Source organism: Babylonia areolata, chromosome 8 (genome assembly GCF_041734735.1).
Source record: "Babylonia areolata isolate BAREFJ2019XMU chromosome 8, ASM4173473v1, whole genome shotgun sequence".
Lineage (NCBI taxonomy): Eukaryota > Metazoa > Mollusca > Gastropoda > Neogastropoda > Buccinidae > Babylonia > Babylonia areolata.
In genome coordinates this window covers 50404401-50421900 of record NC_134883.1, presented here as the reverse complement: position 1 = coordinate 50421900, position 17500 = coordinate 50404401, and the positions used below count along the sequence as shown (strand labels likewise).

General features: G+C 45.0%; 2 protein-coding genes across 2 annotated transcripts in view; both read left to right on the top strand.

Annotated features, from left to right (window-relative positions):
* LOC143285315 (uncharacterized) overlaps positions 1-10683 on the top strand; it is a 62296-nt gene extending 51613 nt beyond the window's left edge. Inside the window, exons 29-38 of the mRNA XM_076592579.1 lie at positions 1-483; positions 872-1052; positions 2137-2219; positions 4065-4191; positions 4571-4645; positions 5445-5533; positions 7518-7591; positions 8432-8508; positions 9342-9425; positions 10612-10683. The exon at positions 1-483 is cut by the window's left edge and continues 614 nt beyond it. Of these exons, the coding sequence (XP_076448694.1) occupies positions 1-483; positions 872-1052; positions 2137-2219; positions 4065-4191; positions 4571-4645; positions 5445-5533; positions 7518-7591; positions 8432-8508; positions 9342-9425; positions 10612-10683 (1345 nt within the window). The remainder of the gene's footprint in view (positions 484-871; positions 1053-2136; positions 2220-4064; positions 4192-4570; positions 4646-5444; positions 5534-7517; positions 7592-8431; positions 8509-9341; positions 9426-10611) is intronic.
* A 1158-nt stretch (positions 10684-11841) lies between these two features.
* Positions 11842-17500, top strand: part of LOC143285233 (uncharacterized) — a 12875-nt gene continuing 7216 nt past the window's right edge. The window contains exons 1-4 of the mRNA XM_076592488.1: positions 11842-11907; positions 13676-13736; positions 15128-15473; positions 15988-16271. Coding sequence (XP_076448603.1) covers positions 11897-11907; positions 13676-13736; positions 15128-15473; positions 15988-16271 — 702 coding nt within the window. The 5' untranslated portion in view covers positions 11842-11896. The remainder of the gene's footprint in view (positions 11908-13675; positions 13737-15127; positions 15474-15987; positions 16272-17500) is intronic.

Here is a 17500-nt window from a genome sequence, read left to right as displayed (position 1 = left end):
GCATTCTCCCAATGCGGACGACCTCGAGAGAGTTATACCCAGGCGTTCTTCTTCAGCGGCATCCTTGACCCTCCGCGTCAAACAGCAACACCCTGAGACCAGGGCTGTGACAGCGACGTCCTCGGGGAGGCGGTTCTCCGCAGGGTCCGTCCTGATGATGAACTCTTCTTCGGCGTCTCCGGATCACGGGCACCGAGGCGTGTCCTGGTCCGGACTTGCGTCCCCGACGTCTCCGGCTCATTCCGGGATCCACGGGCCCAGGACCCCCACCTCGCCGTCCTGGCTGTTGGGCCCGGACAGGCCGAGGAGTCTGCAGAGGAGGGCGTCCACAAGGTCCTTTCTCTTCTCCAAGTCCTCGGAGGTGGCGGCCGCCGGCAGGCCCCTCAGCCAACGGAGTCCCATCCCGGCCCCGCACAGCGCGCCTGGCCGGAGGGACACGAGGAAGCTGTTCTACAATGCGGGCCTCATGGCTCTTCACACCAGGTACAGGGTGAGAGGGTGGGTGAGTGAAGGGTGGGAAGGGGTGTGAGGGGTGAGAGTGAGTGGGAGGGAGAGAGGGAGGGAGCGGGGGGAGGGAGGGAGGGAGGGGAGGGAGTGAGAGAGAGAGAGAAGGAGGGAGGATGGGAGAGAGAGAGGGAGTGAGCGAGAGAGAGTGTGACTGAGTGAGTGAGAGAGAGTGAGAGTGAGTGAATGAGTGTGAGAATCAGAAAATAAAATGAAGTAAAACAAAAACAAAAATAAAAACTACCCCCACTACCCCCAGCCCCCAGAAAAAAAACACCCAAAACCAAACTGACCCCATTGTGTGGATGCGATATTTTAGTGATGATTCATTAACACGACGCCGCAATTATCTCCTCCACATCCTCAGACGCATTTCCGGCGGAAGCCAGAGAGGACGCCGGGAGTCGTCGGCAGGTCAAGGTCAAGGTCGAAGGTCAAGTTCGGGTCATGCGGGTCGCCGACAGGGCAGCGGAGAGCGATTGGCCCAAATAACGTCTGTGGTCAAAATCATGGCTCTGCATCGTCGCGTGCAAGCCAGGAAGATTAAGGTGAGAATACAGAATATTGCATCATCTTCAAAGAGAACTTGATTTGTGATGTACAACAACATATAATAAAGAATACACGGAAACCACAGTTGTTCAATGCATTATATCAAAGGTATACAGAATACAAAATCTTATATCATCACCTCTAAAGAGAAATTAATTTGTGATGTAAAACATATAAAGAATACGCGAAAATCACGGTGTCCACTGCAATATATCAAAGAGATAAAATGCGTAAATGTCAACTTTGATGTAAAACATATAATAGAATACACGAATATCACAGTTGTTCAATGTGTTGTATCGAAGGCATAAACATACTAAAATATGAACTTTGATGTAAAATATATAAAGAATACACGAGTATCATAGTTGTTCCATGCATTGTATCAAAGGCATAAAATGCTTAAATGTCAACTTTAAATAAACCACATAGGCAGTAATCACTGTCATATTCATGCAATGATCACATAAGACATACTTCAGTGAATGCTGACTTCACAGTAGACATTAAAAATACTTAAATGCTAACTTGGAGAAGCCACTCATACGATGATCACATCCATTCACATGTAATGAGCACAGAAAAGGCATGATATAGTATACTATGATTAAAAATAATGACAGTATTCTGTTCAACAGTATTTTAAAGGTAAGATGTCATATCACTCACACAGGTATTCAGGCATACTTTCTGTGGAATCACACGATCAACTATTAATTATTGCTGTTTAATAGTTGAATTGATTTTGGAATGACATGGAAGAGAGGGCTGTGGGGACAAAAGAGTCTTTCGGATCAGAAGATAACCCGAGATCCTGAGTGTTGCATGAAGTTAACGCACGTAAAAGAACCAACGGCAACAGGAGAGGTGTTCCCGTAGTAAAAATCCATTCGACTATACAATGTGTGTGTGTGTGTGTGTGTGTGTGTGTGTGTGTGTGTGCAGAAAAAAACTGTACCAATATGTTAAAAAAACACCCAACCATAAAAACAACAACAACAAAAAACTTAAAAGTGGACCTGGTGTGGCTTTGTGTGTGTGTGTGTGTGTGTGTGTGTGTGTGTGTGTGTGTGTGTGTAGAGGCTTTGGGGCAAAGTGCGGTTGTGGACTCGGATCATCTGCGTCCTGGCCTCCATGCTGCGGAAATATGCCGCCGCCGCCATGTTGGTATCTGTGTGTGTTTCCCATTGCGTTATTGTGTCTGTCTGTTTCTCTTTTCCTGCATCTCTCTCTTTCTCTTTTTCTACATCTCTCTTTCTCTTTGAAGCGCCATACCATTCCCCCACCCCCAGCATGTTGTATGGTATGTTGCACTGTGGCAGGGAAGGAAAGCAGCGGATAAGACAAGACACATTTAGCGACATGCACAATAGAAAACTGACTGACAGACTAATAACAAATTTTGACCGACGAAAGACACCCACTACATGATGACATTAATAGCAGAAGGTCAGACATAAGTGGTAGGTTCAGAGCTCCACGCGCAAGAACATCTCGCTACATTAATTCATTCGTTCCTGCAGCCATTCGCGCACACGATCAAAACAGCCAATACACAAACTCATGAGTGAACCCTCCCACCCCCCGACCCCCCTCGCCACAGCAACACCTGAACTTCACCAGCAGACGAGTGCATGGGAGCAGACATTATGCGTGCATGTGGGACTGAGCGGGTGAGCACGGGCAAGCGTTTCTGTGTGTGTGTGATTGGAAGTAATATTGAAATATTTTCTTACTTGGATTTCATGTATCTTAATGTTATTGTACTGATTTTATTGGCGAGAGATATGTGCTGTAGGTATGCTATATTGCACTGTACTGTACTGCACTGTTCTGTACTGTATTGCACTATACTGCGCTATACTGTACTAAACTGCACTTTTTTAAAACTTTATTTATTTTATTTTATTTTATTATTATTATTATTTATTTTTATTTTTATTTTATTTTGTTTTATTTTATTTTATTTATTTATTATATTTTTTAATGTTAATTTTTATTTTTAAAATTAAATTTTTAAAATTTATTTATTATTATTATTATTATTATTATTATTTTATTTTATTTTTTAAAATTGATTTTTTTCCTCTCAAGGCCTGACTAAGCGCGTGGGGTTACGCTGCTGGTGAGGCATCTGCTTGGCAGATGTGGTGTAGCCTATATGGATTTGACCGAACGCAGTGACGCCTCCTTGAGCTACTGATACTGATACTGATACTGCATTGTGTTGTACTGTGCTGCATTGCAGGGAACGTGTACTGTAGTGTACTGTCATACTATATGGCACGGAAACATTGTATTGTAGTGTGGTGTGGCGGCGCACTCAATGAGGCGGCGTCATTGCTTTCGGACAAATCCATATACGCGACACCACATCTGTTAAGCAGATGCCTGACAGCAGCATAACCCAACGCGCTTGTCAGGCCTTGGTGAAAGAAGAAGAAGAACAAGAAGATTCAAGATTCAAAAACTTTATTACTCAAGGATAAAGATTTTAGGCATTGCCTAGTCTTCCAATCTGTCCGTGTGACAACAAAAACAGTAACGATAAGGCACAACAATAATAACAATGGTAAATACTACTACCACTACCACTACTACTAATACTACTACTGATAATTATAATACTAATCAACGTACCATCGTCATCATTATAAAAATATAATGAAGGGAACACAGTCACACACTCACACCCACTCACCCACCCGCACACACATAAGCACACACTCATCCCCAAACACACACACCCTTACGCATATACATATTGGCACATATACACACATGTGCAAAGAAGAAGAAGACGAAGAAGAAGAAGAAGAAGGAGAAGAAGAAGAGGAAGACGAAGAAGAAGAAGAAGAAGAAGAGGAAGACGAAGAAGAAGAAGAAGAAGAGGAGGAGGAGGAAGAAGAAGAAGAAGAGGAAGAGGAAGAAAATCAAGTGAATGGATGCATCACTGAATTAATGAATTGAACTTGAGTGTAGTGTGGTGTATTGCGTGGCTGTGGCAGGGAGGACCCCTCCAGTCCCTTCTACAGTCACACCCCGGGTAACCTGGTACCCGACCTGGTGGTACCCGCCGTGGACAAGGACCACTACATGTTCTTTGACCCTGCCTTCTTCAAGGCCAACCGCCAGGTCACCCCCCACCCACCCCCTGTGTGTGTGTGTGTGTGTGTGTGTGCGCGCTTGCGTTTGCGCTTTCTTGCCTGCCTACGTGTGTGTGTGTATGTATGTATGTATGTATGTGTGTGTGTGTGCGTGCGTGCGTGCGAATTCGTGCATGCGCGCGCGCGCGTGTTTGTGTGTGTGTGTGTGTGTGTGTGTGTGTGTGTGTGTGTATGTGTGTGTGCCAGTCTGTCTGCAAGAGACACAGAGAGACAGTCAGAGAGAGAGAGACAAAGAACAGAGAGAGAGAGAGAGAGACAGAGAGAGACAGAGAGAGAACAGACATAGAGACAGAGACAAAAGAACAGACAGAGACAGAGACAGAATGACCAGATCTTTCTTATTACAGAGGCGGATGTCGCAGGAGGTACAGAAAATACTGACCAAAGCGTCAGACGAGCGAACGCCCGAAGAGCTTAACCATGTAAGCAGTGTCCTGATTTTGACTTGTTGCCGCCCACCCCACACCACCACACCCCACCCCTCCCCTCCCCTCCCTGCCCCCTCCTCCCCTCACCACCCTTCCCACCCCTCTATCTATCTGTCTGTCTGTCTGTCTTTATGTTTCTATCTATACTCAGCCTTGGGCTATGTCTTTGTCTGTATATAACTTGGTGAACTGCTGCTGCTGAGTTTGTGCATCGGTAAAGGGCTGATAACCTCACTGAGATAAAAGTAGACTCTTTTGCAGGTCAGGATGTCCCTCGCTATTCTGTTCTTCATTTGGTTTTCGTGATTAGTTAATAATTACAAGTTAATTACAAAATCAATTACACAGTTAACGAGTATGTGCGTCGGTAAAATGCTGATAACCTCAATGAGATAAAAGTTGAGCTTTTACATTTCAGGACGTCCCTCGCTATTTCTTTTCTTTAAATGGTTTTCGTAATCAGTCAATACTTACATGATTATTTACAAAAATCAAATACACAATTAATTGCACGATCAATTAATCACGATCTTAATTGCGTGATTAGTTACACACCACAATGAATTAATTACACAATTCAGTGCATAATTAATTCATAATTAATTAGCAAGTAATTACACCATATATTAATCACATAATTGATTAATCAGTGATTTACTTTATCTACTTTAAATGCATAATTAATTGATCAATCAATCAGTCAGTCAGTCAGTCAATCGATCAGTCAATCAATCAGTCAGTCAGTCAATCAATCAATCAAACAATTGTGTTTTGATGGCATGACGCACGGCAGGCCATGATCGGCCTGAGAGACATCCCCCAGCTGGCCGTGTTCCCGGTCAGGATGCAGAAGAACCTGGCCCAGTTTGGGCACTTCCAGTGGTCAGTATAGGACAGTGAGTCTGTGCAGTGTTTGGGTGTTTTGGTGTGATCTGGATGATGAGCGTTCCAGTGGTCAGTATAGGACAGTGAGTCTGTGCAGTGTTTTGGTGTGATCTGTATGATGAGCGTTCCAGTGGTCAGTATAGGACAATGAGTCTGTGCAGTGTTTGGGTGTTTTGGTGTGATCTGTATGATGAGCGTTCCAGTGGTCAGTATAGGACAGTGAGTCTGTGCAGTGTTTGGGTGTTTTGGTGTGATCTGTATGATGGGCGTTCCAGTGGTCAGTATAGGACAGTGAGTCTGTGCAGTGTTTGGGTGTTTTGGTGTGATCTGGATGATGAGCGTTCCAGTGGTCAGTATAGGACAGTGAGTCTGTGCAGTGTTTGGGTGTTTTGGTGTGATCTGTATGATGGGCGTTCCAGTGGTCAGTATAGGACAGTGAGTCTGTGCAGTGTTTTGGTGTGATCTGGATGATGAGCGTTCCAGTGGTCAGTATAGGACAGTGAGTCTGTGCAGTGTTTGGGTGTTTTGGCGTGATTTGGATGATGGGCGTTCCAGTGGTCAGTATAGGACAGTGAGTCTGTGCAGTGTTTGGGTGTTTTGGTGTGATCTGGATGATGAGCGTTCCAGTGGTCAGTATAGGACAGTGAGTCTGTGCAGTGTTTGGGTGTTTTGGCGTGATCTGGATGATGGGCGTTCCAGTGGTCAGTATAGGACAGTGAGTCTGTGCAGTGTTTGGGTGTTTTGGTGTGATCTGGATGATGAGCGTTCCAGTGGTCAGTATAGGACAGTGAGTCTGTGCAGTGTTTGGGTGTTTTGGTGTGATCTGTATGATGAGCGTTCCAGTGGTCAGTATAGGACAGTGAGTCTGTGCAGTGTTTGGGTGTTTTGGTGTGATCTGGATGATGAGCGTTCCAGTGGTCAGTATAGGACAGTGAGTCTGTGCAGTGTTTGGGTGTTTTGGTGTGATCTGTATGATGAGCGTTCCAGTGGTCAGTATAGGACAGTGAGTCTGTGCAGTGTTTGGGTGTTTTGGTGTGATCTGGATGATGAGCTTGTATGATGAGAGTCTGTGGTGATTATGTGTGTGTGTGTGTGTGTGTGTGTGTGTGTGTGAGAGAGAGAGAGAGAGAGAGAGAGTATGAATTTAGTACTTGAGTGTTTGGTTGGCTGTCTGTAAAGGGCTATGCCAAGTACGTTTTTCATTCTAGTGTTTCAGTGCATGCTTTAAAAGTCGGTTATGACACTGTACAGCGCAACTGAGCATTTGTTGCTGTTGTTTTTTTGTTGTTTTTTTACATGGGAATGAATTATATCATCATCATCATCATCACCATTAGTTGTAGTATAGTATAGTATAGTATAGTATAGTATAGTATAGTATAGTATGGCGTGGTTTGGAATGGTATTTGTATGGTACGGTGTGGTGTGGTGTGTTATGTATAGTATAGTATAGTATAGTATAGTATAGTATAGTATAGTATAGTATAGTATGGCGTGGTTTGGAATGGTATTTGTATGGTACGGTGTGGTGTGGTGTGGTGTGGTTTGGTATAGTATAGTATAGTATAGTATAGTATAGTATAGTATAGTATAGTATAGTATATAATATAGGTTGTGTAGCGTAAAGCACCTACAATGAAATGGCACATCCTAGGAGAAAACGACTGATCTGATCCAAAGCAGTACACACTTACACACACACGCGCAAGCACGTGACAGAAAGAAAGACAGACAGACAGACAGACACGTACACACACACACACACACACACACACACACTCTCTCTCTCTCTCTCTCTCTCTCTCTCACTCTCTATGAGAACCGATCTGAAAATGGAGAAGAAATTGGGTTGTTTTTTTTTTCACGCTTACCCCCAAACCCCCCTCCTCCCTCCCTCCTCGTTCCCCCCTCTCACACCACCTTCCCCCCCCCCCGCCCTCACTCCCCCTAAGACTGGTCATTTCCACACGTGGTGTTTCAGTTTACCGGCCAAGCGGATGGTGCTGAAACAAGGCCACTCTCCTGAGGGCTTTTATATCATCCTGTACGGTAATGGTAAGTCACACACCCGCTGATGCTGTCTCTCCCTCTCTCTCTCTCTCTCTCTCTTTCTCTGCTTTTTTTAAAATCACTCTCTCTCTCTCTGTCTCTCTCTCTGTCTCTCTCCCCCTCTCTCTCTTTCTCTGCTTTTTTTAATCTCTCTCTCTCTCTCCCTCTCTCTTTGCTTTTTTTTAATCTCTCTCTCTCTCTCTCTCTCTCTCTCTCTCCCTCTGTCTTTCTCTGCTTTTTAAAATCTCTCTCTCTCTCCCTTTCTCTCTCTCTCTCTCTCTCTCTCTCTCTCTCTCTCTCTTTGCTTTTTTTAATCTCTCTCTCTCTCTCCCTCTCTCTCTCTTTCTCTGCTTTTTTTAAATCTCTCTCTCTCTCTCCCTCTCTCTCTCTCTCCCTCTGTCTTTCTCTGCTTTTTAAAATCTCTCTCTCTCTCCCTTTTCTCTCTCTCTCTCTCTCTAGCTCTCTCTCTCCTATCTCCCTCTGTCTGTCTGTCTGTCTCTTATCTTTATCAGTATCTATTACTTTGCAGGGATGGGTGGGAAGTCGGGGGTGGGCCGGTGGTTGATGGATTGTGATTGAAAAGAGGATGGCCGACTTATGATCACCTTCATGGGGTTATAACACACACACACACACACACACACACACACACACACACACACACACAGAGACAGAGATTTTCCCCATGTGTACAAGTAATTCGTATTGTATGCTGCTGTCTTAAAAAATAACAAAACAACAACAACAACAATGACAAAGAAAAGAAACATGTTTCTAAACGGTAACCATTCCTGACATTACATTTGTTCTCTTTATATATATATATATATATACTTTTTTTGTCAGTGGCAGTGGCGGTGAAAAATGAAGAAACAGGCTTTGTCAATATCGTGGTGGAATTACCACGGGGGGAGTCCTTTGGGGTGAGACACCGTGTGGTGTGGTGTTGTGGTTGTGTGGAGTGTAGTGTGTGGTGTGGTGTGGTGTGTGGTGTGATGTTCTGTGGTGTGTTGTAGTGTAGTGTGTGGTGTTGTGTGACGTGTTGTAGTGTGTTGTGTTGTAGTGTAGTGTGTTGTGTGGTGTGGTGTGGTGTGGCGTGTTGTGTTGTAATGTAGTGTGTTGTGTTGCGTTGTGTGGTGTGGTGTGGCGTGTTGTGTTGTAGTCTAGTGTGTTGTGTTGTGTTGTGTTGTGTGGTGTGTTGTAGTGTAGTGTGTTGTGTGGTGTGGTGATGCGGTGTGTGTTGTGTTTGATATCGTGCGGTATTGTTCTGTGCTGAACTGGGTTGGTTTAAGTTGTGCTGTGCTGTGCTGCGCTGTGTTGTGCTGTGCTGTGTCGTACTTTGTTGTTCTGTGCTGTGCTTTGCTGTGTTGTGGTGTGCTGTGCTGTGCTGTGCTGGGATGGGTAGGGATGGTTTGGGTCAGATTGTGTCGTGTCCGTCGTGTCCGGGGGATCAGGTTGGGTCTGATTGTGTTGTGTTTTATGATGATGGGTTGTGATGTTTCGTCATGTTCAGGTGTAACGCTTGTGTGTGTGTGTGTGTGTGTGTGTGTGTGTGTGTGTGTGTGCGTGTGCTGTGCATGCATACGTGTGCGTGCATGCGCGCATGTGTGCATGCGTGCATGGTGCGTGTGCATGTCTTTGCCTGCATGCGTGAGTGCCTGTGTGTGTGTGTGTGTGTGTGTGTGTGTGTGAATGCGAGCGTGTGTGTTGTGTGCACGGGTGTGTGCGCGTGCGTACGTGTGTGTGCGTTGTCCAGGAACTGTCCATCGTGAGTGGAGGTCTGAGGAACTCCTCCGTGCTGACCACTACCTACACGGAGCTGCTGTGCATCTCCAAAGCGGTCAGTTCATCCACCGTTGTCCCGAGTCGCCTGCTTAGTCTGTTGTGAAGGACTATGACTCCCAAACCAGGAGGCAACATTGCATTGGCTCTTAGTGCTGCAGCCTTGGGGGGCTAGTTGGCCTTTGGGAACCATCCCAATGCCGCCTGTCCTAAAACCCTCTTGGCCGAGAGAGTGGGGATGTACTTGGGCAAGACACCTCTCCACTATAATCAAATTCTTGCCCAAATAGTCGGAACAGCAGTTGCCTCCTCTGCTGTTCTGATGGTCATAGTCGGACACGACTGACTATCATATATATGTATATATATATATATATATATCCCGATTCGCCTGATCCGGATTCGACTATCACTGACTCAGTGTCCCGAATCGCATAATCCGAAATCGATATGATTGACTGTCCCGATGGTCGTAAGAGGCTGTGTGACAACTTTTAATTGTTTGTCGTTTCTGCTATTTTTTTTTTAGATCTCAGTCTCTCCGCCACATTATCTTCGTCTTATTTATCTGTCTGTCTGTGTGTGTGTGTGCATGATATTGTTGTTGTTGTTGTTGTCGTCGTGTGTTTTTGCTTGCCTGCATGACCTGTGAGTGCGTTTGTGCGTGCGTGCAATGAATGCTCTCGTGTGTATGGTTTTGTATTTGTATGTGTTTATGTTCCTTTCTCTCTCTCTCTGTGTGCCTGTCTCTGTCTCTGTCTCTCTCTGTCTCTCTCTCTCTCACCCAAACACTCACCCCCCCCACACACACACACCCACAACCACCCCCCGCGCCCCCCCCCCCCCCCCCACACATGATTTTTGGAAAGTTATTTCTGACGCGGTTCTTATGGTCGAACTTTCACAGGCATTAGTTCATAGCCCTATTTCTACATTCCTTTAATGTACTTCAGAATTGAATGGTTTCTAATTATTGTTATCATTATTGAATTATTACTGTTAAATGTAATTGCATGTTAGTTATGCATTTTTTGGTAGTTTTCCACTTTTTCTGTTTTCCTCTTCCCCCTCCGCTTTCCCCTGTCTCCCCCTTTTTTTTCATTTTTTATTTTAATCGTCTAATATCACTGATAGTGAAAAGACGGTAAACTCAAGAACACACACACACACACACACACACACACACACACACACACACACACACACACACACACACACAAAGACACTGGTGCTCGTTGTTTCAGGTCTATCAGACAATCTTCGCTGGAGGAGTCCGCAACATCGATGACCCCGAACACACAGAGTTTGTGGGGTGAGGACAGCGACGATGGGTTGATGATGATGTAGACGACGATGATGTTAATGATGCTGGTGGTGACGATGATGATGTATACGACGATGATGTTAATGATGGTGGTGATGACGGTGATGACGACGACGATGATGATGGTGGCGGTGACGATGACGATGGTGGTGGTGACGATGATGATGTATACGACGATGATGTTAATGATGGTGGTGGTGACGGTGATGATGATGATGATGGTGATGACGATGATGATGTAGACGACGACGACGATGATGATGTTGGTGACGATGATGATGTATACGACGATGAGGTTAATGATGGTGGTGGTGACGGTGATGACGACGACGATGATGATAACGGTGGTGACGATGATGATGTCGACAATGACGATGATTATGATGATGGTGGTGGCGATGATTACGTAGACGACAACGACAACGACGACGACGACGATGATGGTGATGACGATGATGATGTAGACGACAACGATGATGATGGTGGTGGTGACGATGATGATGTAGACGACGACGACGACGATGATGTTAATGGTGATGACGATGATGATGTCGACGACGACGGTGATGATGGTGGTGACAATGATGACGTAGACGACGACGATTATGATGATGATGATGATGATGATGACGACTTTATTCTAATTCATCTTGTTCGTTGTTCGCGTTCACACAAACGCCCACACGCACAACCACAAACACAGGCACTTGCACACTCTCGCACGCACGCACATACGGACATGGAAGTATTTCAGGTTTACCTATAGAGTACAGTCACTTAAAGGCAGTTCCATTATTATTATAATTATCATCATGATGATTATAATTATGATGATGATGATGATGATGATGATGATGATTTTCTTGTTTGATCTTGTCTTGATGATGATGACGACGTCGATGGCTGAAAAACACAACAGCAATGATTGTGAATGGTTATCATTGGATGTATTTTTTATGTTTGGATGTAATTTTTTTTGTTTTGTTTTGTTTTGCTGCTACTGTTGTTAACGATGATTACGATATTATCAGTGATGGTAGTGACGACTGTAAAGATGATGATTCTCCTAACGATGAAGCTCTGGAAATACAAAACAAAACAAAACCAAACAAAATAGTTGAACATTTTCAGGTCTCTGTCCTTCCTTACGGGGATGGCCTGTGGAAAAAATATGGGACAAAGAATCTCGCCAACATGTGCGCTTCATGTACATCCAGTGAGTATATCATCTCTCTCTCTCTGTGGGTGGATGGGTATGTGTGGGAGGCACAAGGTGTTGGTAATGAATGTGTGTTTATTCGTTGTTTTAAGCAACGGTTAATTGATTGTGCAAAGCAAAGTTGGCATTCCTCACTGCTGTCACATGAATTCTATCGAGTGTATTCTGTTTACAACCAATCACTTACAACATCTCCGTACTTACTGGTCGTGAAAAACTTTTTTGTACGCCGTCTACTTTCACGATTTCGAATGGGTATGTCAGATTTGAATTGTCGCTTTTTACAGTATAATCCTGTTCCTGGTGATAAGAGAATGTGTAGTTTTTGTCACACAGCCCTTGAAACAGAATATCACTTTCTTTTGGTTTGTCCAGTTTATCAGACTCTAAGAGAAGAACATTTACCTGCCAAATATCACAGAAATCCAACCTTGTTCAAATTTGCCGCTTTGATGTCCTGTGTGTCGGAATCTTTAGTTGCGAAGTTATCGTTTTTTGTATGCAAGGCTTTTGTGGACACGAGTGGATGCATATAGGTACGCATTTTGTTACCCTGTGGCGTATACATCAACCCCCCATCCCCCTTTTTTTCCGATTCTTGCAGTTTGTAATTAATTTTTTGTAAGTTTTGTGAGCTTGTCAGGATTTCACTTAACCCAGATCGCTGGATCTGTGTGTTTAGCGCGCGAGCGTGCATGTGGGTGTGTATATGCGTGCGTGCATGTGTTTGAGGGAAGGGAGAGGAGAGAGAGAGATAATGAGAGAGAGAGAGAGAGAGAGAGAGAGAGAGAGAGAGAGAGAGAGAGAGAGAGCTTGCAAGTCACATGCGCATTGATATATTATTCACACTGTTTGATTCATTATGTAATATTTTTGTTAGTGGCCCACTCCTTTGTTATGGGCCGGAGGCCTAACAAATAAACCATTGTCTTGTCTTGTCTTGTGGGTGGATGGGTGGATGGGTATGTGTGTGCTCGTGTGTGTGTGTGTGTGTGTGTGTGTGTGTGTGTGTGTGTGTGTACTTATATGTGTTCGTGTGTGTGCATTTGTATGTGAATATGTGTGTGTAAGATCGTTGGATTTCTTTTTTCTTTGTTGTGGTACAGTGCAGTACAATACAGCACAGTTCCAATGCAGCAGAGTTGTATAGATGTGACATGCTGTCGCAATCGACAGTGGAATATGAAACAAACATACACACACACACACACGCACACGCACACAAACACGAGCACCCGCGCACACACACACACACACACACACACACACACACACACGAAAACACACACGAAAACACACACACACACACACCCACACACGAACACGAGCACCCACGCACACACAAACACGCACACACACACACACACACACACACAAACACGAGCACCCACGCGCGCACACTCACACACAAGCACACACATACACACACACACACACACACACATACATACACAAACGCGCGCGCACACACACATACACATACACACACAAACACACACACACACACACACACACACACACACACGAACATGCGGAACCCAAACACCCGAAAGAAACATGCAAAACCAAACGCACAGAACCAAATAACACTTCTTCTTTCTTTCTACTTCTTATTCGTTCGTGGGCTGCAACTCCCACGTTCACTCGTACGTACACGAGTGGGCTTTTACGTGTATGACCGCTTTTATCCTGTCATGTAGGCAGCCGTACTCCGTTTTGGGGCGCCAAATGATAGAAATGGCTGTGATGGGCTGTTCCGTTTCAGACGTAACGGTGTGATAATGAGAGACAGCAATCACAACAACTGGCTGATCGTGGTCAGATCCGTGAGTATTCACATTGTGTGTGTGTGTGTGTGTGTGTGTGTGTGTGTGTGTTTGTATGCGTGTGTGTGTGTGTGTGTGTGTGTGTGTGTGTTTGGATGCGTATGCGTGTGTGTGTGTGTGTGTGTGTGTGTGTGTGTGTGTGTGTGTGTGTGTGTGTGTTGCGTGTGTGTGTGCGTGTGTGTGTGTGTATGTGTGTGTGTGTGTGTCCGCGCGCGCGCTCATGTGCGTGCGTGTGTGTGTGTGTGTGCGCGCGCATGTGCGAGTCTATATGCGTGTGTGTGTGTGTGTGTGTGTGTGTGTGTGTGCGCGCGCGATTTGATTGAAAGCCCAATTGTGAATGACACAGGAAACGAATAATGACCGCCTTGATATAAGTTAGACAGCCGTCAGTCGGCTCTACCCAGGTAAGCAGCCTGTTGTGCAAATGACTCTGCGTTGACACACACACATACATTCGTAAACAAACACACAAACACACTCGCATAGTCTCACACGCATAGACTTAACATTCATAGCATGGATGGACAGCAGTTTGGAAAGGACAAACAGATGACCGCTGTCTGAATAGATGGGTCTCCAGGGAAGACTTGAAAGAGGATTCTTCTACAGATTATGATTGAAATCAATTTTGTGTTCTGACTATGCTTGAAATGTAATACAGTTTGAACCAAGTGGTTGTAGAGAAACAGCCCTATGATCTCTTGTGAAATGCCTGAAATGTAATACTGTTTGAACCAAGCGGTTGTAGAGAAACAGCCCTCTGATCTCTAGTGAAATGCCTGAAATGTAATGCTGTTTGAACCAAGCGGTTGTAGAGAAACAGCCCTTTGATCTCTTGTGAAATGCCTGAAATGTAATGCTGTTTGAACCAAGTGGTTGTAGAGAAACAGTCCTCTGATCTCTTGTGAAATGCTTGAAATGTAATGCTGTTTGAACCAAGTGTTTGTAGAGAAACAGCCCTCTGATCTCTTGTGAAATGCCTGAAATGTAATACAGTTTGAACCAAGCGGTTGTAGAGAAACAGTCCTCTGATCTCTAGTGAAATGCCTGAAATGTAATGCTGTTTGAACCAAGCGGTTGTAGAGAAACAGCCCTCTGATCTCTAGTGAAATGCCTGAAATGTAATGCTGTTTGAACCAAGTGTTTGTAGAGAAACAGCCCTCTGATCTCTAGTGAAATGCTTGTCTTATAATGTAATACTGTTTGAACCAAGTGGTTGTAGAGAAACAGCCGTCTGATCTGCTAACCCCCATCCCACCTCACCCCCCCCCACCCTACACGCCGCACCACCTCCGATGCCCCTTCAACCCCCCTCCACACACACACACACACACACACACACACACACACACACACACACACACACCCTCCTCCTCTCCTGGGTGTTGCAGGGGTCAGTGACGGTCCTGAAGAAGCTGGTCCACACGAGACCCACTGTGTCCGCCCGCACCGGGCTGTACAGGAACCCCTCCCCCACCACCGCCTTCCACACCTTTCTGTCGGACCGGAGGGACCACGCTCGCTGGCTGTCCGCCCGATCGATCACACTGCCCCCTCCTCTACAACTGCCCCCCGGACATTCTGATGGGGAGGAGGGGGAGGAGGAAGAGGAGGAGGAGGAGAGGCAGGAGGTGGAGGAGCTGGAGGAAGAGGACAGTCACGAAGAGGAAGAAATAGTGGAGGAAGAGGAGGAGGAGGAGGAAGAAGAAGAAGGAGAAGAAAACGTGGAGGATGAAGGTTGGTCAGTGTTGTTGTTTTTTGGGCGGGTGGGGGTGGGGTGGGGTGGGGGTGGGGTCGGGGGGGGTGTCAGAGGTATTCGTGAGACAAGGGGCTCGTTGGTAGAATCGGTTCGGTGTTGGACTTCTGATGATGAAGAGCTGGGTACTCCCCAAAACGAAATGTGCTCTATCGAGATACAGATAGAATAGATAGATCGATAGACAGGCAATATTGATAGATAGATATATAGGTAGACATAGACATAGACAGAGCGATGGATAGACATATGAATTGGTAGATCGATAGATGGGATAGACAGGTAGATAGATAGGTAGATCGATAGATGGATAGATAGACAGGTAGATCGATAGGCATCTATACGTATTAATAACGTTTGTCCTTCAGCCCCTTTGATTTTGTGTTCTACGTGCGTGTGTTCGAACGTCTGTTATGAAAGCACTTTGAAAATGTCTCCGCACAAGATTTAGCGCCATGTAAATACATTGATCACCATGTATTCTCATCACTTCAGGAATTGGAGACATCGAACACAACGACGATGACAGAGACGATGAAAACGAAGATGAAGAGAATGGGGAGGAGGAGGAGGAGGAGGAGGCGGGGAGGGGGAGGAGGAGGAAGCGGGGGGTGGTGGTGTTGAACGTGAGACCTCAGACGTGCGGTGGGGGGCGGGGCAGTTCTCCTTCTCCTCCGTCTCCTCCTCTCCCACCTGGCGGGAACTCTCTTCCGCCACGCAAAGCGTGGTCAGCCAGACACCCCTCCCGTCTCCCTGGGCCTTACGTGCCGCCCTGTAAGGTGAGGTGGGGGTGGGGGTGGGGGGTGGAAGGGGGTGGGCGGAGTTGTGTTGTGTTGTGCTGTGTGTGTGTGTGTGTGTGTGTGTGTGTGCTGTGGATGTGGTGTGGTGTTGTGATGCATTGTTGTGTGTTGTATTATGTTGCGTTGAATTGCATTATCTTGTATTGCACTGCGTAGTTCTTACCGTTGTATTGTATTGCATTGCTTTGCATTGCATGGTATTGCATGGTGTTGTATTGTATTGTGCAGTGTGGTGCGGTGTGATGTGATGTGCTGTGTTGTGTTGTGTGGTTTGTTACGTTGTGTTGAACTGCATTACACTGTATTGTATTGAAGGTCGATGCGTTATATTGTATCGTAATGTTCTGCTTCGCATTGTATACCATGGCATATCATTTGTATTGTATTGCATCGTAATGTTCTGCTTCGCATTGTATACCATGGCATATCATTTGTATTGTATTGTATCGTAATGTTCTGCTTCGCATTGTATACCATGGCATATCATTTGTATTGTATTGTATCGTAATGTTTTGCTTCGCATTGTATACCATGGCATATCATTTGTATTGTATTGTATCGTAATGTTCTGCTTCGCATTGTATACCATGGCATATCATTTGTATTGTATTGTATCGTAATGTTTTGCTTCGCATTGTATACCATGGCATATCATTTGCATTGTATTGCATCGTAATGTTCTGCTTCGCATTGTATACCATGGCATATCATTTGTATTGTATTGCATCGTAATGTTCTGCTTCGCATTGTATACCATGGCATATCATTTGTATTGTATTGCATCGTAATGTTCTGCTTCGCATTGTATACCATGGCATATCATTTGTATTGTATTGCATCGTAATGTTTTGCTTCGCATTGTATACCATGGCATATCATTTGCATTGTATTGCATCGTAATGTTCTGCTTCGCATTGTATACCATGGCATATCATTTGTATTGTATTGCATCGTAATGTTCTGCTTCGCATTGTATACCATGGCATATCATTTGTATTGTATTGCATCGTAATGTTCTGCTTCGCATTGTATACCATGGCATATCATTTGTATTGTATTGCATCGTAATGTTCTGCTTCGCATTGTATACCATGGCATATCATTTGTATTGTATTGCATCGTAATGTTCTGCTTCGCATTGTATACCATGGCATATCATTTGTATTGTATTGCATCGTAATTGTGTTGTGCTGTGTGGTGTAGTTTTT